The sequence below is a fragment of the Leptopilina boulardi genome, unplaced genomic scaffold (assembly GCF_019393585.1).
Source record: "Leptopilina boulardi isolate dan_hultmark-lab unplaced genomic scaffold, ZJU_Lbou_2.1 LbouV2_377, whole genome shotgun sequence".
NCBI classification, from domain to species: Eukaryota; Metazoa; Arthropoda; class Insecta; order Hymenoptera; family Figitidae; genus Leptopilina; species Leptopilina boulardi.
The window spans coordinates 2,817,079-2,844,143 of NW_026137948.1; the positions used below are offsets into that span (position 1 = coordinate 2,817,079).

The window sequence follows — 27,065 nt, forward strand, 5'->3', positions numbered from 1 at the left end:
ATTTAAAGAAAATACACTCACATCAAACTTGAAAATTGTAAAGGTGAAATGAATAATTTTTTTTATTAATATAAACTTAATACTTCTTATGTAAATTTTTTTATTTTACCTATTTACAATATGAAGCAATATAATCAACTAACTGTGATACATGAACTGACTCCGCTAAAGTTGTCACATGACTAGAAACTGTAACAATTCCACTTCTCAAACTAACTTTATTTACACCAATAACAAAAGGCACCTGAAGCATTTCTGATAAATTATCTTTTATTAAAATAGTTCCCAATCCACTTGTTCTCAATAAATTATTGATATATAACACAAGTTGATTCAAATCTTCAATAATTGACTCTCTCTCATTAGCTTCTACATTAACTTTACAAATTGCTTTGTAAGGAGCGATTTTTGGTAGCAGCTGTAATGTAGGAAAGGGAGCCTTTTCCTTGTATGAATCACAAAGGAGAACCAAACAGCCCCAATCTAGTGACGTGACGTGTTCGACTGCACTCAAATCGTTTTCACTATCACTGCAATTTTTATCCTGAAATTATAATAAATATCTAACCTTATTTAATTTTTAATAATTAATCAGTTTAAATTTATTAATGGGAATTATATTCTATTTTAAACAATTTAAATTAACATTAGATTATATTTATTAAGGCAGACGTCCGTTTGCGAACGCGAAAAATAGGCATATCTTTTCTATTTTTTTCTCACTTATTTTTATTCTAAATTAAAAAAGACCTTTTACACTTTAAAATATTATATTTTAACTAAACAGAGCAATTTTCGTATAGTTTTTAAATTATTATTTATTGTTTCCCGAGGGGGGCCAAAGTCAAAATGTAAAATTTGTAATTTTTTGCGGTGCCTCCGATAGAGCCGTTCCTAATAATCTAAAATCAAAGTGCATTCCCTGCTGGAAAATCTTATCCATTTCAATATTTTTTTTCAAAGGATTTAATTCAGGAATTACCTATCTAATCTCTTTTTTATTAATTTTTCTTTATTCAAATTTATCTTAAGTTTTCCCATTTCAATTTTTTTATTCCTATAGAAATAAAACATTTACCTGTTTTTGAAGATCCATTTAAATATCTAAAATTATATCCAAAACTATCCTTAAATGTTCTACTTTAGTCAACTCAACACATAATACAAATTATTCTTCATTTTTTTAAATAATCTATTCTCCAATCATGAACATCTAATCCTCATTAATCATTACTTTTCTAAAATGACTTTTTATTTTATTCTAACCAATATACTTTTATTTTAAGATGAAGTTTATGTGGGTGATTTTTTTAATATTGTAATAAAGAGAATTTTTTAGGCCAATATATTCTTTACAGAGCCATATTTTTAGGGGCGGCAAAAATATTGACTAAAATCATAAAAAAATTATAATAAATTTTATACAATGGCCTAAGCACAATAGATTCGCGAACGTAATGCATGATATAGAAAATGATAGAAATATATTTCTGTCCTTTACTATATCATGTATTTCAGCTGCTTTTAAGAAATTTAAACTCTATCGAAAATTCCGAGAACAGAATCTATATAGTAACTGATATAGGGAAATATAGAAACTAATATCGAAAATTATAACGGTAATTAAGGTATTAGTCGCGTAAAGTGATTTTCGTCAGATTTTTTTAAAACTTTGCATGAGTGTTCCTGAAGTGTTTATCTAAAAAATGAGATCAATATTATTTCGAAATTCATATCTTTTACATGGATGAAGCCCTCAAGGCATGCAACGAATTTTTTTTATAATTGATTATATGAAAACCAGTCGTCAGATTTTTAAATAAACCTACCAAAGTATTTATTCAAATGAAAAGAATATATAAAAAAAAACTGAAATTTTTTTACCGTACCAAATTATAAATATTTTCCGTTTTGTTTCTGATATAAGAAATGATTTTGGTATCGGAACCGACGTTGGATTCGATATCATTTCTGATGTCGGATTTTTAATTTATCATTATTTATTTCAAAGAAAGATAAAAATAATAATATTTAATAAATTAAGAACATGGAATTAAATTATTATTTTTTAAACTTTAAAAAAAATTTGTCAAATTTAATCATTAATTTTTTTAAAACAAACTTTCCATATTTTTGGGAAGGTCTAGTCTGTGATAGTATGAAGACTCAGGCGAGTCTGTCTGGCAGGTTCTTAAGTCACTGATCTCATACCCTTTCCTCAATGTGTCAACAGGTTATATAAGAGCAGTGACTGAAGAACCTGCAAGTCAGACTCGCCTGATCCTTCATACTATCACAGACTAGACCTTTCCAAAAATATGGAAAGTTTGTTTTAAAAAAATTAATTATTAAATTAAAAATAAGTAATTTTTGAAATGTATATTTTTTATTAAAAAAAATTATTTTTAAATTTGACAAATTCATTTTTAAATTTAAAAGAAATTTTAATTTAATTTTCTTAATTTATTAAATATATAAGTAATTAAAATTTTTTATTTCCTTAACAATACAATACTTATTTCTTGTCGAGATACATCAGTTTCTATATATTTTCCGATTTATTATATTATTTAATTAAATATTTTACTTTATTTTAATGCATTGAGTACACAAATAAATTGTGTAGAATTTCCTGGTATTCGATTTAAGTGCGTAAAGTTAAAAATTAAATTAACGAAATGACTATAATTTTTTTCCTGAATACAAATAAATTGTGTAGTTATGTGTGATATATTTAACAGTGCAGAATTAAATAACGTTAATTAGGTTCAGTTGGGGTAAATGTGGACAAAATCGCTATTTTTCACAAATTACGTGAATTTCTTTCCTTTAAAAAGTAATATTTGCAGGTTAATTTTTTTCAAGTTGTTATTTACATTCCCAGGATTAATTTTATGCAGCAGAAAAAAAATGTAGATAATCTTTAAACGCATGAAACTGACTGTCCCCATTTACCCCAAAAATTTAGAAAATTTCATAAAATTTTGGATAAATGGGGACAGCATAGTTTCTAAGAAAGTTTTAAGAAAAAAGTTTCCTTAAGTATATTACTGTATTAAGGGATGAAAAAACTTGAAAAAAATTTGTAGTAGATATATAATAGTTGAATCAATTGAAATTTTTTATTTTTTTTTTATTTCAGTATTTTGTCTTGCATTTGAAAAAAAACAGACTTAAAAATCATACCAAATTTTTTTCTTATTCTTTATGACTCCTATAACAGAAATTCACTTGAATTTTTGATTTTTGTCATTATTAACTAAATTGACAAAAATCAAAAATTCAAGTGAATTTCAGTTATAGGAGTCATAAGGAATAAGAAAAAAATTTGGTATGCTTTCTAAGTCTGTTTTCTTTGAAATGCGAGACAAAATGCTGAAACAGTTTGACTTTGATTTTCAAGTTTTGATGCATTGAGCGATAACTTTTTTTATCTTGCTGCCAATTGTCAAGATAAAAGCTTGGCAATACTCAAAACCTTTTGTAGGTGATCTGAAGTTAAAATATTAACGTTGAACTTAATTTTAAAACTGTAAATTAGGCTCCAAAACCTCTTGTCCCCATTTACCCCAACTGACCCTAAACCCTTTTTTTCTTTTTGAATGTAATGAGTAGTTTTTTTATAGACTTTATAGAGTTAATATGATCTATTTAAATTAATTTAAATTTAAATGCTAATTCGAAAAATAAAAATTCGTCTAAAAAATAATTATATAATAATAAAATGCTTGGTTTGTCCTTCTGTCCTAACTTGAAGTTGGCCTTTTCTGATTTCACGTGTTTTTTTGAATAGTAATCTTATGACGTGTCAAATTTTGACAATTCTTTTTCTCATTTTTGCCAAAGTTGTATAATTGTGTTTCCAAATTTCGGAATAAGTTTCTTTAATATTCCAAATTCGAAAATTCAATTCACGAAGCTGAAGTACACAACGTTTACCAACGAAATTTTTTTTAAAGTTGTATATTGATTCAAAAATTATATACAAATACAAAAAATGTATGATGAGAAAAAAGATGCGCCAGGAAATTTCGTACAAGATAGTAATTTGAAAAAAATTTATTTTTAAGGTACCAGGGGCCAACGAATACCTATTAAATATTAATTATAAAAATACAGGCCTCGAATCAACTTAAACACACAAAAAAGTCGTTTTAGTCGATTTATATTCCAAAAAAAAGTGGATTTGTTTTTTATTTTAAAATATTTTACAAATTTTTAAATAAAATTTTTTTTTTAATAATAATCCTTTTCGAAGGGTTAAAATTGAAATTTTTAGAAATAATTAAATTTCAAAAGATATTGTTAATTTTCAAACAATTATTAAATTTTACAGAACTAAAAATAATTTATCAAACAATTTTTGGAAAACATTTTTTAAATTTAATTGAATTTTCAAAGATTTAAAATTGAGATTTTTGAAATTAATTGAAACTTTAAGTGTTTTGTAATTAAAATTTTAGATGATTTCACTAAAAATTTATTAGAAAATGCGGACAAAATACAATAATTTGAAAATAATTTTTAATTGAAAAATGGTTTCAGATAGTTGAATTTTCAAAGAATATTATTAAAATAGTTAAAAATAATTGAATTTCCTTAAAGTTATAATTGAAATTATTAAATTTCAAAAAAAAAATTTTGGATGGAAAATTTTAGAAATAATTAAATTTTAGATGCTTTTAAATTCAAATTATTGAAAATTCAATTAATTTTGAATTCAAATTTTTGAGAATAATGAAATTTTATTTGATTATAAATTTGGAAAATAATTGAATTTCAGTTCATTTTGAATTGAAAAGTTTGGGAAATAATTGAATTTTAATTGAAATTTTGGATAATAATTTAATATTTAAGTTCATTTTTGATTGAAATTTTGGATAATTAATTTTGAATAGAAATTTTAGAAAATAATTGAATTTTATTTCATTTTAAATTGAAAACTTGAAAATAATTAAATTTTAAATTGAAATTTTTTGATAATTATTGGATTTTTAATTGATTTTGAATTAAAATTTCGGGTAATAATTGAATTTTAGTTTATTTTGAATTGAAATTTTTAAAAAATAATTCAATTTTATTGTGATATATTTTTTTTAAATTATAAACAATTGTTAAACTTCATAAAAATTTTAATTGAAAAATAATTTTGATATAATTGAATTTGTGATGTATTTCATTAAAATTATTAAAAATAATTATTTTAGTGAAGAATCATTTTAGTTGAAAATTTGTTAAATAATTGAATTGAAGAAGATCTGAAGAAGATCTAAATTTTATACTAAAAAAATTTATTTTTTGCACCACTAACCTCTAAAGTTAAATTTTACACACCGAAAATTGTGTGTAAAGAAGCTCTTTTTCAAACGGTGTGTAAAGTGATTCACTTTATGCACTGAAATTTACTTTACGCAGCGAAATTTCTCTCACATAATATAAGGATTGTTTTAGACCATACAAAACCACAAAATTAAAAAACGAACTTTACTATTAAATTTATACACTCCTGCTTAATGATTTTTTTCCTGATCTTCGATTGATTTTTTTAATTCTTTACAATCGAAATTATTCTTATAGAGAGTTGGAATTCTTCATAATAGGTACTTAACTTTAGAGGTGGGTGTTGCAAAAAATGTTGCATGATACACGTGCGTAAATCTGATTATACGCACTTGTATCATAAATAACTATTATTTACATTTTATTAAAAGAAGTCGATAAAAGTCGTATTTTTGAAAAACGTCGGAAAAAGTCGTATAATCCGAGGCCTGTAAACATATAATTTTCTTTATTATCATTTAATATGTAATAATATTCTAATAAATTAAATTATTATTGATAATATTAATCTTTAATTTCTTTATAACAAACAATGAAATACTGAATTTGGCGCGATTGCGCGCGTTTAATTTTGCTAATTACATCTAATAAAATTCTAAAAAAATGACTTTTATGTGATAATCATGCGCCCCCTTTAAACAATAAAGGAAAAGGAAAAAATACATTGGTGTTAAAATTTTTTTTGAAAAATTTACCTGAAGAAACATTTTTCGAACATCTCGTTGATGACTTATAGTTTCTACTGTTATATTTCCAAAAGGAAATTCAGCTTTTATGTCAATGACTTCATTATTTTTTCCTTTTTTCGATTCAGTTAAAAAAAATATCGATGGTTGTTGCACGAGTTTTCTCCACCATGCTTTACGTTCTCTTTGTTTTTTATGAAATAAATCTCTAGAATTTGATTCTTCGCAGAAAGTGACAACTTTAGCTACCTTGTGTACAATTGTTTTGTTTCCCGAATTCAGCAGCGATTGATTCCATGCTATTTTAGAATTATCGAAAGCAGCCAATCCAAATGGTAAAGTATCAATATTCGCAACTTTTAAATCCTGAATGGTTTTTGAAAATTTATCAGTTCCACTTAAAAATACATTATATCGTGAAGTTGTAACACAATGATGAAACCAAAGATTTTCAACGTTCCTCAGCAATAATCTTCCTTGAGGACCATAGTCAAATCCCGCTTCAATTTTCAAAAAACATGCACTCAATTTTTGTAACACTATCTCCAGTTTCATGTTTTTCGTGGTACATTACCCGGTGGTGCTACAAAGTATTCTTCATCCAAAAGCTGTGCATGTGCTAAGACTTTCTCACGTGGAATAGTATTTGAATTAATGTCTTCTCTTAAATATAGACTTTCATTTTCAAGAACACTGTACATTGGCTCAACGGATGAATCAATTTTCAATTCTTTTAAACTTTTGACAAAATCAATTGCCGACTCTAAACTTTCAATACCTCCTTCGTTATTAAAATCCACGAGAGAAACTCTTTCCAAAGCTGCTATGGTCTCTTTATTTACAAAAACTTCACTTTTACCACTTCTAATCTCCAAATTATTAATTTTAGTTTCTTCCCTAAAAGCATGATTCGTTTTTTTACGAATTATATGACGTATGACATTTTTGTTATTGTGAAATAATAGTCGTATAAAACCCATGAGGTCAATATTTTTTTTTGTTACAGTTCATTCGTTTGATATATTATACAAATGAATTTATAGGTTATAAACTATTCCTATAGAGCGGTGAGGAAAAATTTGAGTTCAATGAAAGTGGCAAGTAGTTTGCGCGTAGACCTTAATTAGTTTTCTGCGCATAAAGCTATGTTATTTGTGACATCCAATAGTTGAGGCCAACGTACAATAGTTCACAAAAGTCGTTCGCAAACGAGATGCATGATATAGAAAAGGACAGAAATATATTCGTATCCTTTTCTATCTCATGCATCTTGTTCGCGAAGCAATTGTGCGTTGGCCTTAAGAGGGACAACAAAGCAGACGACAGATTGCTACTAAAAACGTGGTCTGTGTATGTAGGCATATCTGGCCGGGTATTTATATTTTCGTTATTGTGCATTGGCCCTAACCCATCCCTAACCCCAGAAACTATTATTATTACCACATTGTGTGAAATAATATAACGCAATTTTGTTAAAACAAAAATCATCACAAAATCATGTGATTTTACTACTGTTAGAATTGCAAAAAATCCTTGTTTTTTTAGTGTTGACTATAAAATCTTAAATTAAAATTTTTAAAGCAGTATAAATATTGTCGAACGAATGATTTTGATACCGATTGTGCCTCGAACATTTGCAAAAAAAAGTTTTATTTATCGAACCTTTAAGACTTTTAAGAGTTTAGAAGGATACAAATTAATGTCAGGAACGGAAGGTAGTCTGCTCCCTGCAGAACCTAAACAATCTGCTGAAATAAAAACTTTGGCAACTGATATAACGTTAAAAGTAAGTCTTATTTTTACAGACATTTACATACATTATTTACATATAAAATGACCGGGAATCATTTTTGTCATAAATAAATAGTACATTGTCACTTGTTTATATAAATTGCCAACTTTTCGCATTGTTAGACAAAATTTTAATTTTTCTTTTTGCAATAATTGTGTTACTTCATTCTCTTTACAATTGTCTTATTTTGTTTTTTATTACAATTTGACAATTGAATCTGAAATTAGTTTTTATAAATTATATAAAACGTCCGTCCAGCTAGCACCTCCACAAGCATTAATCAAAAAATCAAATATGCTAGAATTATGTGCTAATTTGATTTTCATTCTTTTGAGTAAATAATATTGTCAACCAACATAACATTTACACAAATTTTGTGCTCCTAACCACTTACTCAAAAACAACCCCCATTTCTAATATTAAACTCTAAACTTATAAAAAATAGAATTTCATTCTTTTGTGTAAATAATAGTGTAAACCAACATAACATTTACTTAAATTTCGTATTCTCAAATTTTGTGCTCCTAACCTCTTACTCAAAAACCATTTTATAATGTTAAAAACATATATAAAATAGGGTAAGGGGTACAGTGACCGACACCCTGGGCATACTTTCAACTTTAAATGACATTTTATCGTAATTTATTAAAGATTTAGTTATAAAATAAATTTTAAATAAAAGATTTGGGTTAAAATTTATAGTACACAAGTTTAAAATTAAAAAACACCTTGATAAGAGTTTATAATATTAATTTAAAAATGTATGGTATGAAAACAGTGAACGACACCCTTTAATAAAATAAAAAATATTTAAACTTCTATTTAAGTAACATGATATTTATTAGTATTATCATAAATTTTATTATTCAGACTTAATGTACAAAAAAAGTTGCTTTTAAAATATAATTATTCAACAATTTTTTCATATTTATAAAATTTGTAATCAATAAAGCAAATTTTTTGAGGTTAGTTTTCTAGAAAGTATTAAATATTGAGGAAAATATAAACATATAAAATTTTGTATAAACTGTATAAGTTTTTAAATATTGTATATTAATTAATTTACTAGTGATATTTAATTCAATATTATTATTTTTATAGTTATTATCGTTTTTAATAGCCAGGTGTCGTTCACTGTCTGGGTGTCGGTCACTGTACCTTTTACCCTAATGCTTATAATAAAAAAAAAATCGGACAAGTGCGAGTTACACTCGCACTGAAATCGAGGGTTCCGTACTCGAAGCGAACTTATTTGGTATAAAAATAAATGCTTAAAAAATATGTGTTGTATGTTAAATAATATATGTGATACAAAAAGGAACAATTTTTTAAAAAAATTTAAGAAAATTGTTCCTCCTTTGGTATAAAAACAAAAAAAAATTTAAATATGTGTTGTATTTCAAATAATATAAGTGATACGAAGAGGAACAATTTTCTTAAATTTTACAAAATTGTTCCTTTTTGTATCACTTATATTATTTGAAATACAACACATATTTAAATTTTTTTTTGTTTTTATACCAAAGGAGGAACAATTTTCTTAAATTTTTTTAAAAAATTGTTCCTTTTTGTATCACATAAATAATTTAACATACAACACATATTTTTTAAACATTTATTTTTATACCAAATAAGTTCGCTTCGAGTACGGAATCCTCGATTTCAGTGCGAGTGTAACTCGCACTTGTCCGATTTTTTTCGTTTTTTGCGGAAAAATACATTTTTTTAATTAAATTTATCATTTTTCTTAAAAAATTTGATAAAAATTGATCATCAACTCCAATTGCGCTTACATTTTTTCCCTGTATTTTTCACGCAAAAATACTGTTTTACAGCAAATATGAACAGTTTGGGTTGAATATTATGTGCGCTAGGGAGAATAAATCATTTTTTTCGAAATTTTTTATTTTTCCTTGACAACGCTATGTAAATTGATCGGAATCAAGTTCGCTATATTTTTCCTGTAATTTTCACGTAAAAATACGTAAGTGTATCAAATTTGAGCTCTTTATGTCAAAAGATGTGGCCGCTAGGGGGGGTACATAGTCATTTTTAGGCATTTTTCGTAAAAATTCATGGTTTTTCCTTGACAACGCTATGTTAATCAATTCCAATCAAGTTCGCTATATTTTTCCTGTAATCTACACGCGAAAATACATATGTGTACTAATTTTCAGCCCTCCAGATAAATTTGTGTGGCCGCTAGGGGGGGGGGGTACACGATTTCAAAAAAACCGATATTAATAGGGTTCCGAACCGAGTACGGAACCCTAAAAAAGAAATTTATTTTTAATTTTCCATAATAAATGCCAGGCAAAAAAGACGTTCGAAAATACAAAATTATTACCTAATAATGTACACTAGAACATATAAACAATTATTTAAAACCTACTTTATTTAATAACGATATATTATAAGAAATATTTTAATAAAAGTCCCCTGATATTAAAATTTAACAAACATAAATTAACCACGACAATTTTTGAGCACAAAATTTAAGTAAATTTCATTTACCTTGACAATTTTGTTCACTCAAAAGAATCAAAATCAAATCTTTATGAGTTTAGAGTTCAATATTAGAAATAGAGGTAGTTTTTGAGTAAGAGGTTCTGAACAAAAAATTTGAAAATATGAAATTAAAGTAAATGTTATGTCGCATGACAATAATATTCCCTTAGAAGAATCAAAATCAAGATTTTATGAGTTTAGAGTTCAATATTAGAAATAGGGGTGGTTTTGAGTAAGAGGTTAGATGCACAAAATTTGAGAATACGAAATTTAAGTAAATGCTACTTTGGTTGACACTATTTTTCACTCAAAAGAATGAAATTCTAATTTTGATGAGTATAGAGTTCAATATTAGAATTGGGGGTGTTTTTTGAGAAAGAGGTTAGGAGCACAAAATTTGAGTACATGAAATTTGAGTAAATCTTATGTACCTTGACAATTTTTTTTACTCAAATGGATCAAAATCTAAATTTTATTGTAACGTTTTTTTTAGGGTTGGTGTTTCTGTTATCATTGAAAAGCACATAAAGAGCACAAAATTTTGGCGTTGTAGTTGTTTTGATTGCTGTTATTTTACTATAGGTGAGATACGTGTTAGCTTACGTCTTGCTAGCACCTCATCCTTAAAAGTAAAAAAAAAAATATTTCTTGATGAGCACACAATTTTTTAATTAGGCACAAAATTAGCACATAATTCTAGCATATTTGATTTTTTGATTAATGCTTGCGGAGGTGCTAGCTGGACGGACATTTATATAAAATATTAAAGAATAAATTTATTTGCTCGTAGTATATATGGGCAAATCCACGAATCTTTTAACTTTGAAGAAAAAAAAATTTTTTTTTTAATTTGCAGGCACATTGATGTCACTTTGTATACACGTTAAAGTACATTTTTGCACTACAAATTCATATGCGTGATTCATTTTTAGCTCACGCTGTCAATGTTTAACTCTTTAAACTCTTTAATGTTAATAAATTACATATAAAATTGGAAAATTCAACTTTTTTTTTTTGATATCGGAGTGGTTTCCAAAGTATTTTCGTCTTCTGAACACGATTCTGGCACCCAAATTTGCTCAGCACGTCAGGATTTTGAGAAAAGAGGGGGTAAAGACTCCAAGAAAGTGTTTTCAGCATATTCTTAAATTAATAAAATTTATTTCACTCAAAATCCTTAAGTTTTTGAGTTCAAATATATATATATATATAAAAATGTTTCGATCACACCATAGATTGACCTGTTTAAAGCAAAAATGCAGTTGTGCCTTTCAAAAATGTATAAATTTAAATGAAATCGCGATTTTTATTATCATCTTTAAATTGTTGTCACAGGAATACAATTAGAGGCACATCATTGAAGAAGGTCTTAAAATTTTTGTTTTTTCATCACCTTTTAAGAAATGCATTGAGCTTTTATTTTTATCCAACGCCGTAATAGATATTTTCATAAGAAGACGTTAGATTGAATTTTTTTAAAAAGTGCCATCACTCAATCAAACCTTCGTATTTTTTTAAATACTGCACCGCTAACTGTACACGAGTCAATTGTCAACAAAATTAAATAAAAATATATTCTTCACAATTAAATACTACATCGAAAAACCCTACACAATAAACTATTTACTAGAAAATTATCTTCATAAACTCTACACAAATAAACTCAACACATTAAGATATAATTCTACACAAATAAATATTACATTAGTAAATTCTACACAGCTATAAAAAATAATAAATTAAATTCGACACAAAAGGAAAGATTATTTTCATGTGTTGAATTTAATTGTGTCGAATTTAATTTATTATTTTTTATAGCTGTGTAGAATTTACTAATGTAATATTTATTTGTGTAGAATTATAAAAAAAATATTTTTATTTTTCTAATTCTAAATCTTAATGTGCTGAGTTTATTTGTGTACAGTTTCTGGAGATAATTTTCTAGTTAATAGTTTATTGTGTAGGGTTTTTCGATGTAGTATTTAATTGTGAAGAATATATTTTTATTTAATTTTGTTGATAATTGACTCGTGTACAATTAGCGGAGCAGTATTTTCTTGTGTAGAGTTTATTTGTGTTGAATTCGTACCGCCACAGATATTTCTATAGTAGCTGAAGTGATATTTTACACGCCGCAAAATAAAAACGTTAATATAAACTTTTTCAAGAAATTCAAATGAAATTTAAACATTTTTTCACTTTTTAACTTATAAAACTAATTGTCAAATAAATATTTTGTTCTAATACTGTACATAAATGTTCCTTTGTATATATAATTTAGCAAAAAAAAAAATGATACCCAAAGTTTTAATTAAAAATAATTCAGATTTTTAAGTATTCGATTTGAGAATCACAAAAGTTAAAAGTTTCGTGGATTTGTCCATATATAATAACACGTATTTTCGTGTTTGTTTCATTAAAAAATATACCAAAAATTGTTTGATATATTGCGAGTTGAAGTGAAAGAAGTACAGTCGAATCTCCCATAAGTTAACTTCCCATAAGTTAAATTTCCCCCATCACGTACCCCCTCTACCTAAAAAAACTTTAGTCATTACACATGCGCATAGTGGTGCCAAGCATTGTGATAGTCCTCTCTCTAAATTTGAATCAGCGATAAGTATACCACTGGTACCAATCAGCGGATATACGCTGAAAAATCAGTGAAATTCCGCTAATTCATCAGTGCATATAAGCTGATTGGAATCAGTGGTATACTTATAGCTGAGAATCAGCGAGATTCCGCTGATTCAAATTTAGAGAGCTGATCTCAACAATAACTGATCTTATTCTAGAACCTCAAAATAAAAAATCAAGGTTTTTATAAAATTAAAAACGATAAGATAACTCGTTAAAAATTAAAGTTTTATGTACTTTTAAGACTCCACGAGACTGACTATTTTAAATGTACACAAATATGTTGAATTTGACAAACAGTCAAAAAAGATTTTTAATTTTAAAAAAATACTAATTCAAAAAATCTCAATATTCTATTTTATTTTTAAATAGGAAGTTAAAATATATATTTTCGTTATTTGAATTTAAAAATACAGTTTATTTGAATTATAATTATAATAAAAATTGATTTCAATTTATGTTATTTTTAGTTCTCAAGTTAACATGTATGTCTACGATGTTTAACAATGTTCTTCTAAAACGTGTAATTAACATCTTGTACCACTACCTAGAATAAAAACATTCGATTCATGTTTAAAAGGATTTTCTTTTAATTTAATTGAATTTTGTTTTTTTAATTTAATTTAATTATTAAATAATTGTTTCACTGATGTAGCTGCATCATTTACGAATATTAATTCCTTAATAATATTTTCAATTAACTCAAATAATATTTTATCATGAATAAAATTCCGTCCATGATTTATAAAATTAGTAAAAGTAGTTAAAAGAATAATACAAGTATGTACCGACAATGTTTTTCACAGTCAACTAAACTTATATTAAATTAAATATTCAAACATTTCTAATAACTCATTTACTTCACAAGACTTCAAACATATTTAGATTTTCAAACACAGAAAAACGATGTTAATTCAAAATATTTTTTTTTTTAAACATTTTAATGTTTTTTCTTTAAGTTCCAAAAATCAAAATTTTTATCTAATTTTAATAAACGAGCTTATTTTATTCAGTAAGACATTCTCTACAATCGCTTATATTTAGAAATAAATTTTCTTTTTATATGTCCTACAATATACTATTTATCTCAAAGAGAGAATTATGAACCTTGAGAAAAAGTTTAAAACCAAACTTTTAAAAAATAAACAATTTGAAAATTTTTGATTTTTCAAATGTTTCTAAAGTGTTATACCTCTTATTCAAATAAATACTTTTTAATTCGGAAAAGCTAAGATTTAAAGTCACATTAATACCGATCAAGAATTGTAGGTTCTAGGTGTGTTAAATTATCAAAAAATCGATTTTTTACCGTAATAAATTTAAAATTTTTTGAGTATATTCAGATATCTTTGATTATTTATCAAGATTTTAACATAATTGATATTATTGGTAAGCTTCATGCAAATCGGTAAAGAATTATGAGCTCCACGTCTACCTAAAAATCAATCAAAAAAATTTTTTTTCATAAAAAATTGAAAATTTTAAAATTTTTTGAGTGTATTGAAATTCCCTAAAATGTATATCGAAATTATAACCTAATTAATATTATTTGTAAGTTTCATGCGAATCCGTTAAACTGTATATAGTTTCCAGGCATGGCTAAAAATAAAAAAAATCAGCAATTTTTCAGTTTGTTAAGCCTAATTTTCATAATTCGTTGGGAATTCTATAATCTATAATTCTATAATTATCTCAATTATTAAATTTTAAAATATTAAAATAATAAAAAAAATGACATAAAAAATTTACACTATAGTGACTAATTTAAATGAAATATAGAATAGAATTTTTTATTTCCTTGACAATACAATACTTGTTTCTTGTCTAGATACAGCCATACATCACAATATTCACATTTACATTTTTTCGTTTTTCAAAAATAACATAAATTTCATTTAAAAAAAAAAATGAAATATATTTATAGGTACTTTTTACAGGTAATTGGCAGTGGAGCACGTGGTGCTCCAGCTAGCGTTTGTCTTTTTACAAATGAAAGTAGATATATTTTTAATTGTGGAGAAAGTACACAAAGAATTAATAACGAACATAGAAGTAAATTATGCAAATTAACAAAAATTGGCAATGTTTTCATTACAACACCAAGTTGGAAGAATCTCGGAGGACTTCCTGGATTTCTCTTATGCTTACAATCATATGGTGTTTCAAATGTAAATATTCATGGACCTATAGGCACAATAGACATTGTTGACGCTACCAGAAGATTTGTATATCTCAAAAGATTAACTGTTGTTGAAGCAAATATCAATAAGCCTTTTGTTGACAATGTATTGACTGTGAATTACGTTCTTTTAGAGCCAAAAAAAGTTGAATGCGATACTGAAAATGTAAAAACTGATGATGTAAAAATAGAGGATAATATAGATTATTACGCTCATGAAGTGAACAAATCCATAGTAAGAAAATTAAATATGTACGGAGACAATGTCAAAAAAGCTAAGAGGCATTCGAATTCCGTAACCGGACAAGTAAGATCTTCTATGTGTTACATTGGTAAAATTCATCCACGTATTGGGAGATTGAATTTACTTAAGTGTGTTGAAAAAGGTATCAAACCGGGTCCATTGTTAGGAAGTTTAAAGAATGGAAAAGATGTTGTCTTAGAGGATGGTACTGTAGTAAAAAGTTCTGATGTTGTGAACCCTGATCAACCTGGACCTGTATTTATAGGTAAAATTACATGTACATTATTTTTAAAACTAATTAAAACTTCCTTTAGAGCAAAATATTAGGAAAAAAATTAACATAACATAATATTACCTATTTTCAATTTATTACCCGGCGGTATTTAATATTAATAATATAAAAAAATTATTATTTTATTGAGGAAGTTTATACCCAGGAATTCAAACCTTCAGAAAAAATAATTGTCTAAAAAATTAAAATATATTAATAATATCATATCTGCTGGAGGAACAGATACCAATTATCAAGAAAAAAATGGTGACAAATAAAATATTCCCCACACTGAATTTGTTGGAATTTCTATTGTTTCGAAATAAATATATATATGCTCGATTTTCTATGTTACCGAATTTTATCATGTAGGTAGAATTTATGTGGAATTAAATTTTCATATTTAAGAATTTTTATTTAACTGAATTCATTTTTAAAAAAATTTCTATTTAATCGAATTTTTATTCAACAAATTTTCTAATTCAACGAATTTTTATTTAATACAATTTCTAATTAACTGAATTATTATTTTGCAAAATTTTCATAATACAAAGCTTTAATTTAATATAATTGTTTTTTAATCTAATTTTCATTTAACAAAACATTGTGATAGGAAATTATTTTATAGAAACTTAACACTCAAATTTTGAATAAAGTCGACATTTAGGGTCCTTTTGGTTATCGAGCACATGGCACTCTAGGATCGATCGTTAACGTCAATAGGCTTAAAATTATATATTTATTATGTGATTTGTATGTATGTGAGTGAGTAGTTCATCGATAACTAAGTAGATCTTCTGTCATTACTTAAATCGACTGATTGAACACGCTTATTTTATTATTTTGGGTTCTCTCATTTTACCCGCCCTGTAACTATATTTCTCTTGCCCTAATTTGAAGGTATTTTATGTGAATTTAATTATTTTGCATTATATATTTTTGTCAACCTTCAGTCGATTGGCGCCCGCGGTATTTTTATTAAGTTATAAAATCTGAACCCTTGGCGGCTTCTAATCCGGCTGCGTCAAGTGAGTGTAGATTTTATTTATTTAATTTTTATATATTTTATTTTAAATAAGAAAACTCAATATTAAATTAGAATTTTGACTTAACTGTTTTCACATGTAACATAATTTTTATTTGACAAAACTTTCATTTAACCGAATATTCTATAAAGAGATTTTTTATTTAATCGAATTATTATTTAACAGAATTTTCTTTTAATAGAACTTTTACTTAGTTGAATTTTTAATAATTAAAAATGCCTATTAAATGACAATTCGTACAAATAAAAATTCTGGCATTTAAAAATTTTACTCAGTCAAAAATCAGTTAAATAGAAATTTGTTTAAATTGGAATTCTTTTAAATGAAAATTAAATTAAATAAAAGTTCTACTAAATAAAAATTATTGTAAATCTACATTCAGTTAATTCAAAATTCTATTCAGTGAATATTCTGCTAAGTGAAAATTAGATAAGAAAAAAAAATTTCAAATTAAATTTAAAATAACATTTTGGTGTGTTAATTGAACCTTTGATATAATATGTATATTTTTAAAAAATTTTGTCATGAAGGTTCTTGGAATAAAGAAGAATTCTTTTATTTCAGACGTTTTGGCATCAGATGTGTGCCTTCATCAGTGAAAATTTATTGTTGTATCTGGAATTGAATTTAAAGTATAAATGTATAATATGTTACCAATTTAATGGTCCGTAGATGTTTTGTTTGAATTTGAAAAGAAGTTGATATACAGTTTAATACAATGACTATATTCATTAAAAGTTATGTTAGCAATATAAAAAAATATTATAAGAAAAAAATTTTTTATCGAATAATATAACGAAAATAATATATGAAGTGATAAACTATAAAAAGAGAATTACTTATAATAGAAGAGAAGATAAAATATTCAAATATTTTAAAACTATAACAAATAATATAACGTAGATAATATAGAATGATAAAATATATATAAAAAAGGCTGAATTTCAATAATTTCCATTAAAGAGTCATGTTGTAATTTAATGTATCCAAAAAAGAGCTTTCTTAACCAACAAATTTACTTAGAATCACATGTGTAATAATATTAACTAGAAAATCTGCTTTATAAAAGTTCAACTAAATAAAAATTCTTAAATATGAAAATTCAATTCCATATAAATTCGGTAACAGAAATTCGAGCTTATTCATGTACCCCGTCTATAGTCAGGTTTCTGTCATTCGGAATTATTCCGGTTAAATCTGAAATTAGTATTATTTTTGTCACTAGTAAAATCGGTCTAATCCTAAATCAAAATTTTATTTTGGTTCTCAAACCCTGCTGAAGGCAGGGAGAGTAAATAAATTACTATAAACTCTATGTACTGAAATGTAAAAATTTTTAGTGGTAGATTGTCAAAATGAAGAATTACTAGAGATCTTAATAAAGAATCCAGTTTTTAAAAAGCATCAGTCGGGAACTGCCGAATCGAAAGAAATGATTGCTTGTTGTGTTGTTCACTTCACACCAGAATCAATATTAAAAGATGAAAGGTATCAGAAATGGATGGAAAATTTTGGTTGGTCGACGCAGCATATGATAATCAATGAATCAAATACGTGTTTAGGAACTGAAGCAATTCATAAGGTGCAACATCAAATGCATTTGCTTCATGATAAAATATTTCCGTTTTGGAATGAAGCAAATATACCTTGTGAAATAAAGGCAACTTCGCAGAATAAAGGAATTGGTATTGGCGATATTATCTCTGAAGAGTCAAGTCAAAGTTCTGTAAGACAAATAATTCAATATTAATTTGTTTAAATTTTCTAACAATTGAACTATGCATTATAATATTTGTAATAAATCAACATTTAGATTGTGACTACTGATGAATCTGCTTTGGTATGTCGTGCAAAATCACTTCAATACTTTTCACTTTATCCTAAAAGAGGTCTTAATAAATTAATGGAATTGAAACTTCATCCTCAAGAATATTTGAATGAAGTCTTTCAAATGAATGGATATTTAGATGCTTTGGCAGAGGTTCAAACAGATGTTAGTTTAATGGAGAAGAAATTGGGCGAAATTCCAGAATATCCAAAACTTGTTGTATTAGGAACAAGCTCGACTGCAAATAATAAAATGAGAAACACAAGTGGTATGCTTTTTAGGATTAATGAAGATACAAGTATTGTTTTAGACTGTGGAGAAGGATCTATACATCAACTGTTTAGAATTTATGGAGATGAAACGGATAATATTCTTTCTACGATTAAGGTTCTTTTAAAATTTCCTGATTTTCTTATCGACTATTTTTGTTTAAAAAAAAATCATCTCTTTGCTTTGTCTTTCTGGTTGACATTAAAAAATTAGTCTTTATTTACTATGCAAAAATAGTTGAAAACATACTAAAAATTAATATATATAAATTTATTTATTTATACAATATAATTTTATTGACAGGCAATTTATATTTCACATCTTCATGCTGACCATCAATTAGGACTGATTGGAATTTTGCAAGAGAGGTTGCGCTCTAACAAAGAACCTGTTTATCTTCTTGCTCCAGAAAGAATACTTTCTTGGTTATACTTTTTCGATCTTAGATACGAGAACATTTCACAATCATATACTTTGATTTCATTATCCAAATTACTAACAAATGAGCAAACGATATCTTTAGAAATTAAGGAAAAAATGTATGAAACTCTAAATGTTAAGGACATTAGAACAGTGTATGTGGACCATTGTGCTTTTTCATATGGCGTTGCTTTTACTCTTGCTAATAATCAGAAAATAGTTTACAGGTATTGAATTTTATTATTAAATATAAATATTAAATTTACCTATAAATTGTTACTTAATTTGGGGATTTTCTAATTTCACTTAAAATTATTACAAATTAAAAATAACAAAATTAGTTGCACGGTTCCTTGATAGAATTTTGGCGCTGTTTTTAAAATTTATCAATCATGATTTTCTTTGATAATTTCTGATTGGTAAATTTTAAAAACAGCGCCGAAATCTTTTTGTCGATTATTTGTTTGTTTAATAAAATAAGGCACCAAATTTGGATTTAGTGAACTCAGAAACCCCTAAGTAACAAGTTTCGAGACAATTCGATGAAATATAATCAACGACTCCAAAACGTAAATAAATAAATTTTTATTTAATTTACAGCGGTGACACGATGCCTTGTGAACGTCTTGTAAAATTAGGTGAAAATTGTGACTTATTAATTCATGAAGCAACATTTGGTGGTGAGAATATACAGCATGCAAAAGAAAAACTTCATTCAACTGTATGTCAAGCGATAGAAATTGGTGAAAAAATGAATTCAAAATTTACTTTATTGACACACTTTAGTCAACGTTTCTCGAAAACATTTTACATGCCAGAAATTGGCGAACGTTCAGATTATAGTAAAATAGGCATGGCTTTTGACAATATGCATGTTAGATTAGGTGAACTTCCTATTCTTCCTCTATTTTATCCATGTCTCAAAATTATGTGCTATGAAGAAACACAGATCAAAGAAGTAAACGGTAAGAAAGTTTTAGGAGCCCGAAAATCACGATTGGGTAAGAAAATAAGTCAACTTGAAGCGATGAAATCTGTTATTTTATAAATATTGCAATGAATTAACTGAATAAATGACGACCTTTTTTTTATGTGTATATGTACATATTTCTATTTTTAAAATAAATAGCTTTGGTAATGAAACAGAACATTTATGAGAAATTCATTATTTTTTAGAGCACCCTCACCAATTTAATATATTTAAAAAAATTTTAATTCTCTGAGTTATAAACACTTGAAGTTTTTAACAGCGTATAATTAAAAAAAATTCATATCTCAGAATGGATTTTAATAAAAATTAGTAAAAGTACACATAAAATATGTCTGTTTGAAGTAAAATAAATTTTTACCCATTGTTTCTGAAAAATTAATTGTTTAATTGTAAAATAAACAATGTTGTCAATCTCTTACTAAAGTTCGTTCAAAATTTAATGGAAATGATATTTTATGATTCAATGTCCGTTTCTAAATTTCGTGGCACGCAATTAGAAGCAAAATTTTATAATTGGATTTATTTTAACAGTTAACAGAGACCTTGTCTTTAGCATAAACCAATTTATACACAGGGAGTTGTTTCAAATTATTTTACACTTTTATTTAATTTTGCAAATTTGCAGCTTAGAATAATTATTAAAGAATGCATTAATTACGTCATTAGAGAAGGAGGGATAATAGGAAAACTTGGACAATTTTCCTGTCTGTCATACGGAGACAAACGGTCACATTTCTGACAGATTTATAGAAACTACGTTTACCTCCACTCTTTTGGTAAGAGTTGGACAACGTTTAAACAATTTGACGGCTAAAGAACGTGGTAAATATAAAAATCGAATTTTTAAAAATCAACCTCAAATTCGTAATCAGCGACATCAAAAACTCCCGAGTAATGATTTTCGAGTGGTTTCGGTGAATTTTAAAATTTTCTGAAAGTAGATGCATATTTGTTATTAAAAATCGGACAAGTGCGAGTTACACTCGCACTGAAATCGAGGGTTCCGTACTCGAAGCGAACTTATTTGGTATAAAAACAAATGTTTAAAAAATATGTGTTGTATGTTAAATAATATAAGTGATTCGAAGAGTAACAATTTTCTTAAATTTTATAAAATTGTTCCTTTTTGTATCACTTACATTATTTGACATACAACACATATTTTTTAAACATTTGTTTTTATACCAAATAAGTTCGCTTCGAGTACGGAACCCTCGATTTCAGTGCGAGTGTAACTCTCATTTGTCCGATTTTTTTTATTTTAGAGTTGTAACGACTGAAGAAATAAACTCAAGGAAAAAGTCCACTTTTTTCACTTCTTATCATGTTTATTAAATTATTTCTATAATCTACACATAAAAATACGTGAAAATAATAAATTTGAAGCCCTTTAGATAAAATTTTTTTCGTTATTGGGAGAAAATTCATAATTTTTTCTAAAATTATCAGTTTTTTCTTGACAGGACCAGAAAAATCAACTCCAATCGTCTTGCTGAATTTAAAAATGTATAAATTTGAATCACTTTAGAAAAAAAAGTTTTTGTTTTTGGTGGAAAAAAACATTTTTTCCCTAAATTTATCATTTTCCTTTAAAAATTTGATAAAAATTTATCATCAACTCCAATCGTGCTCGCTATATTTTTTTTGTAATCTATACACGTAAAAATACCTTAAAGTATATAAATTTGAATCCCTTTAAATAAAATTTTGTTCGTTTTTGGTGAAAAAATACATTTTTTTTCCTAAAATTGTCAGTTTTTTTCGAAAAACTTGATAAAAAGTTAATCATCAACTCTAATGGTGACCGCTAGTCCTTTCGTTTATAAAAATTTTCAAAGTGGTGAAAACAAATTTTTCTCTATATAGAAACATGTTATATGAGATCCTGATCAATTGTCCAGATGTATGTATTGAAGCATTCATAAGCTCTCAGTCCGGGGATTATTAATATATTATGTAATTTCTTATTCTTATTTAATTAAATTTATGTGACACATCGATTCTGAGAAGCAAATGAGTTCAAACATGTGGCCGATGAATTGTAAACGTAAATGTTTAGGGAAGTATCACCCACATTCTATTATCTTTAATACAAAAGAAACAATGGTATTGTCTAAATTTAAAGGGACTTTATATTCTTAATTTCTATTATTCAATATAATGCGACACGTGCTAACTATATCATCAGATAAGATTGTAAACGTGTAGTGAAATTTATGAATGAAAATACGTTAGTATATATCTTTTTTTTGCTTTTTCAAATTCTATATTATACTTATATATATCAATATTCTTTCTCTTTTATTTTTAAATTATTTGTCGCTTTTCAAACTAAATTAGAGGAATCTTTCCAATAATTATTTAGTTTTTTAGCTTTTGTTATTAACTTTTCAAAATTCTTTTACTTGTTTAAACAATTGATTGTTTATCGTTTCAAAGAATTTGATGCTAAGAAAATAATAATAAATAAAAGAATTAATTATTTTTATTTGAGTAATGTAAATAAACAATTAATCTGACAATATAGTTTTTCTTTGTTTATATAAACGATTGTGAGTCTTTCCTGATTAATTTTCTCAATTCTGAATAGAATAAAACTTATTTCTAACTTAGTAATTATAAATAAATAAAAATAAATATAATTACACCTTGATTTTGTGATAATCTCACAATTAAAAATCGATTTGCAATTTGTTTATGTAGTTTTTGAAATCTACAAAAAAAATATAAAATAAATTATTTTAACAGTATTATAAAACTTTACCTAACAAAACTTTAAGGGTTAGTTTCTCCTAACTCTATTTCTAAATTTTCAATTCTTGGTATAAAAAAAATTAAACTTTAATGACTCATCATAGTTCAATAATATATTGTCAAACTATAATGTTTACATTAAACTTCAATAGATTTATCTCTGAAAAACCCTACTAGATAATCAATTTAAATAAATTAATTATATCCTATTCTAGCTATTTCTTGGGGTTGTCAGGGTCATCTCTACAGTTTAATCTTTCAAATTGTCATGTGGATCGCCTATTGCAATGCACATGGCATATAAGAATATTAAACAAGAATTACGATTTGTCATTTTAACCACTCTTGGACAATCAATGGTGTTGGTAGAGATCGTTAGAAAGCCCCTGACCATTGATTTTCCGTGGCTTGACTTTGAAGATTTGTTTGTTGGTATTTTTTTTGTTGTTTTGTTAAATAATAATTTATTTTATTGCAGATTTGGAAAGTCAGTCGTGTTGGTAGAAATCTTTCGAAAGCTCCTGACAACAGACTTTCCTCTTCGACAATTTTTAATTGTCAATTTAAGAAGAACCAATCGTATTGGTAGAAATCGTTAGAGAGCCCCTAACAATTGGTCTCTCAAAATTAACAATTTTAAACAAATTTTATTTTTAATTACGATTTAGTCCTTGTTATCTTTCTCGCCCAGAGATGCAGATCGCTTAGGTAGAGATCGTTAGAAAGCCCCCAACAATCTGCACTTCTCAAGTTTGAAAGACTTGACTTTGTAGATTATATAGTTCTGAAGTTTTTTTATAATAAAATATAGAAGAAAGCTCTTACCAGTTTAAAACTGTTCAGACAAAAGAGACAGAAGCACGCGTTTACTTGGCTTATATAGTTGCGTCCCTACCCTTAATTTTCTGGGGTAAGTAAAATTCAAAATGTGCGAGTGTATGAGTAAGGAATTTTAAATTGATTGAGCGAAAATCCGCGAGTTTCCCTCACCACTTTACGCTGGGCGCTTCTTCCATGTATTTATTACCGCCAATTTCTCCCTCTATTTGGATTTTTCGCGGCGTCTATTTTCGAATAGCCAATTACATTTAAATTATTTTTTAAGGACGGAGATATTTTTCTCTCTCTAATTCCGTTTCTAACGTTCGCCAAGAACAATGCCATTGTCTACCTGTCAATCATTTTTCTCTAACTGATTTTCTTTTTCTAAAATTTTTAATTTCTCAAAAAATAATAATTTTAAAATTATTTAACTTTTACCATTCATTTTTAAATAATTTTTATTTTAATATAACATATAATTTTATTTAATTATTATTAATTTCAGCAATTTTTTAAAATAATTTTTATTATTTTACTTTCTAAATAATAAAAAAAAGAAATATAAAATAAATTTATTTTTTAAATAATAATCTATAAAAATTCTTATTTGTAAAGAAAAAACTTTAAATTAAATTAATAATTCTCTTAATTCGTATTTATATCTACCTTCTCTTTCTATTATTTTTCCTGTTTATGTTTTCATTGTGTTATCTATAGATATCTTCTCTCTCTTTCTATTATTTTCAGAAATTCAATTTATCTAGTTTTAATTTCATTATTTTGTATAATTTAATTTTTAATATTTATTCATTTATAATTTTTAAACAATTTATAATTATTTTGTAATAAAATTTTTTTTGACTATTGAAATACCATTTCAGTATGTGTGTGTGTATATTTGCCATATTTGCCATTATACTGTTTCATGTTTAAGAAAAGGGCCTTCGCCGGAAGATCACATGTCCCGCAAATTATTATTCCCCTTACGTTGATTGGATCTTCAACATCTGGGACGTCAAATGATACTCCATGGGAAATTCTATGTATTTCCTCATATAAGGGCAACAGGAACATGTTTGGTGAAGGCTTCTCTTCACCAAACCACATTCCTGCCAGGATTAAATTTTCCTTCTTGAAACGCTCTTCGTAAGGAAGCTCATTAATTACTAGATACCCTACCGAAAGAATGGTACTGGAATGGTACTGAATTAGACTTGGCTTGAATTCCACTTCAGTACCACTACCTGATAACCCATAAGAAGACATTTTTAAAGTACTTTAACAATAGTTTTAAAGGTATATAAGATCAACAAACCGTCTCTCACGATATACGTGTAAAACAGCAAAAAAAAAAAACATAATAGTTTGTAGAAAATTTCTGTTAAGTTTGGAAATTATATTGCAATCCCTCCTTAAACAATAGACCCCTAGGTCCTTTGTTGAAGGATTAAAATTTTAACCCGAGTTTTATTGCTTAAAAAATTTATAATTTTAATAACTCAACTTTAAAAAATATATATTGAGATTCGTTAATATTTCCAGATTATGAATATCTAAAATTTATCCAAAAAAAATTACATTTAAGAAAGTTATAATTTATCTCCTATACCTTAAGTTTGACAAAAAATGGACATCATTTTTGAATTTAGCTGCCAAAGGACATATCATATGCATAATAGTGTATGAAAATAATATAAATCCAGAAAAATCAAATATAATATTGAAATAAATATAAAGTATTAGTTTAAACATATTGAAAAAGCTAGTCGCTTTTCACTTTTATGAGGGTATTAACGGTAACTCGATCCTTTTCGCAGGTAAATTTCCCAGTTCCATTTCAGTACCAAAATGCACCAAATTAGTACTGAGTTGGTACTGAGCCCTCAGTTCCAATTTTCCAGTACCACCCTTCCGGCAGGGTATAGCGGCCAAAATGAAAATTTTGATGACTTGAAGACACTTACACCGTCCGTGTACCAACAAAAAGATATATTATTCCGATCTGCCAATATTTCTCCATCTCTACTTAACTCTTTGTACACTCTTCCGTCGTAAATGTCTTCAATATTCCCTTCTATCAATTTAACCTTATTGTATTTATAATTCAACTTTTTCGAAAACCACGCCTGCTATATAAAGCTTCCAATTGAGAAATGATAGACATCGTCATAAAATAGCTAAAGGCGCTTGTATACCTCACCGATCCCGAGTATACTTCTGTCGTGTACTATTGGAGTAAAAGAAACAAAAGATATTTCTGTCTCTTTTACTCCAATGGTACACGACACAAGTATACTCGAGATAGGTGAGGTATACAAACGCCTTAAGTTCAGTTCGATCAAAACAATTAGGACATTGTTGATTTTCGTCGTCAATATTACTTAAACAATTTTTACAATAAAAATGTCGTTGTACGGGACTTTTCAAATGTTCAAAATATTGCTTGAACATATACAAAGAATCAATGCAATGATTAGGCTCAGGACAGTGCATCTTGATTACTGACAAAATAGCTGCAAGTAAAACACCGGTAATCGTGAAACGTAATGTGTTGTTTTTTATAAATTGTTTAAGGCAAGAATTTTTTAATTAATATTATTAATAAATCTTCTTGCACATGCATTAAACTAATAAGGCATGTTAATAATTTAGGACACGGAAATACTTTTGCAAATTATATTTATTGAATAGGCTGAGAGATGTTCTCAGTTTCGAATCTTGTTACAATCTGTTTTATAATTTTTAATATGTACATTTTGCAGTTTGAAATACATCATCTGAAAATGTAGTAGTGGGGTTTTCAAATTAAAAAGGGATCTTATTGGTTATTAGTAAGTTAAAGGCGTTTTTAGGGCGTTTTCAAAATTAACACTCGCGTCGGAAAGACACTAACCTTTTGCTAGGACCCTTATTTTACCTGAATTGAGACGTTTTCAGAATGACAGTAATAAACCTTAATATCGACGACATCTGTACAGTTATTGCAAATTGCACTTAAGATACACAAAAGGAAGGGTCCCATTTATCTCTACATTTAACAAAATTATACATTTTATGATTTTGTTTAGTTAATCCTAATCTTTCCTTGCAGCGCACGTTTAAGTTATAAATGTATTAAGAAAAAATTTGAAATTTCGATAAGAGATATAAATATTGTAAACTTCTCAAACATACCGCCCGCCTTGAACGAACCTAGTTCAAAATAACAATAATGTTTCAAATAGTTTAATTTCACAGTTTCTTAGAGTCTTTAATTAATTGTTCATATATGGAATTT

At 26.5% G+C, this 27,065-nt stretch overlaps 3 protein-coding genes across 3 annotated transcripts; 1 reads left to right on the forward strand and 2 right to left on the reverse strand.

Moving 5' to 3' along the window:
- Positions 1 to 83: 83 nt before the first annotated feature.
- On the reverse strand, positions 84 to 6,581 carry LOC127287964 (DNA polymerase subunit gamma-2, mitochondrial-like). The gene is made up of 2 exons (XM_051315126.1): positions 6,036 to 6,581; positions 84 to 544 (listed from the first exon to the last, which is right to left on the reverse strand). The coding sequence occupies exons 1-2, from the start codon at positions 6,579 to 6,581 to the stop codon at positions 110 to 112; spliced, it is 981 nt and encodes a 326-aa protein (XP_051171083.1). The 3' UTR covers positions 84 to 109.
- On the reverse strand, positions 6,578 to 7,138 carry LOC127287965 (glutamyl-tRNA(Gln) amidotransferase subunit C, mitochondrial). The gene has a single exon (XM_051315127.1). It carries the CDS (start codon positions 7,004 to 7,006, stop codon positions 6,578 to 6,580), a length of 429 nt encoding a protein of 142 aa, XP_051171084.1. The 5' UTR covers positions 7,007 to 7,138.
- A 260-nt stretch (positions 7,139 to 7,398) lies between these two features.
- On the forward strand, positions 7,399 to 20,369 carry LOC127287963 (ribonuclease Z, mitochondrial). Its single transcript, XM_051315125.1, has 6 exons — positions 7,399 to 7,812; positions 14,901 to 15,651; positions 18,044 to 18,429; positions 18,517 to 18,918; positions 19,105 to 19,448; positions 19,822 to 20,369. The coding sequence occupies exons 1-6, from the start codon at positions 7,630 to 7,632 to the stop codon at positions 20,267 to 20,269; spliced, it is 2,514 nt and encodes an 837-aa protein (XP_051171082.1). The 5' UTR covers positions 7,399 to 7,629; the 3' UTR covers positions 20,270 to 20,369.
- The last annotated feature ends 6,696 nt before the right edge of the window (positions 20,370 to 27,065 follow it).

Bases quoted from the DNA above. Each gene is read 5' to 3' on its own strand.
- LOC127287965 (XM_051315127.1), bottom strand. From the start codon at position 7,006: ATGGGTTTTATACGACTATTATTTCACAATAACAAAAATGTCATACGT.
- LOC127287964 (XM_051315126.1), bottom strand. From the start codon at position 6,581: ATGAAACTGGAGATAGTGTTACAAAAATTGAGTGCATGTTTTTTGAAA. The intron at 545-6,035 runs GTAAATTTTTCA...TTATAATTTCAG, and splicing joins TTCGAAAAATGTTTCTTCAG to GATAAAAATTGCAGTGATAG.
- LOC127287963 (XM_051315125.1), top strand. From the start codon at position 7,630: ATGATTTTGATACCGATTGTGCCTCGAACATTTGCAAAAAAAAGTTTT. The intron at 7,813-14,900 runs GTAAGTCTTATT...TACTTTTTACAG, and splicing joins CAACTGATATAACGTTAAAA to GTAATTGGCAGTGGAGCACG. The intron at 18,430-18,516 runs GTAAGACAAATA...ATCAACATTTAG, and splicing joins AAGAGTCAAGTCAAAGTTCT to ATTGTGACTACTGATGAATC.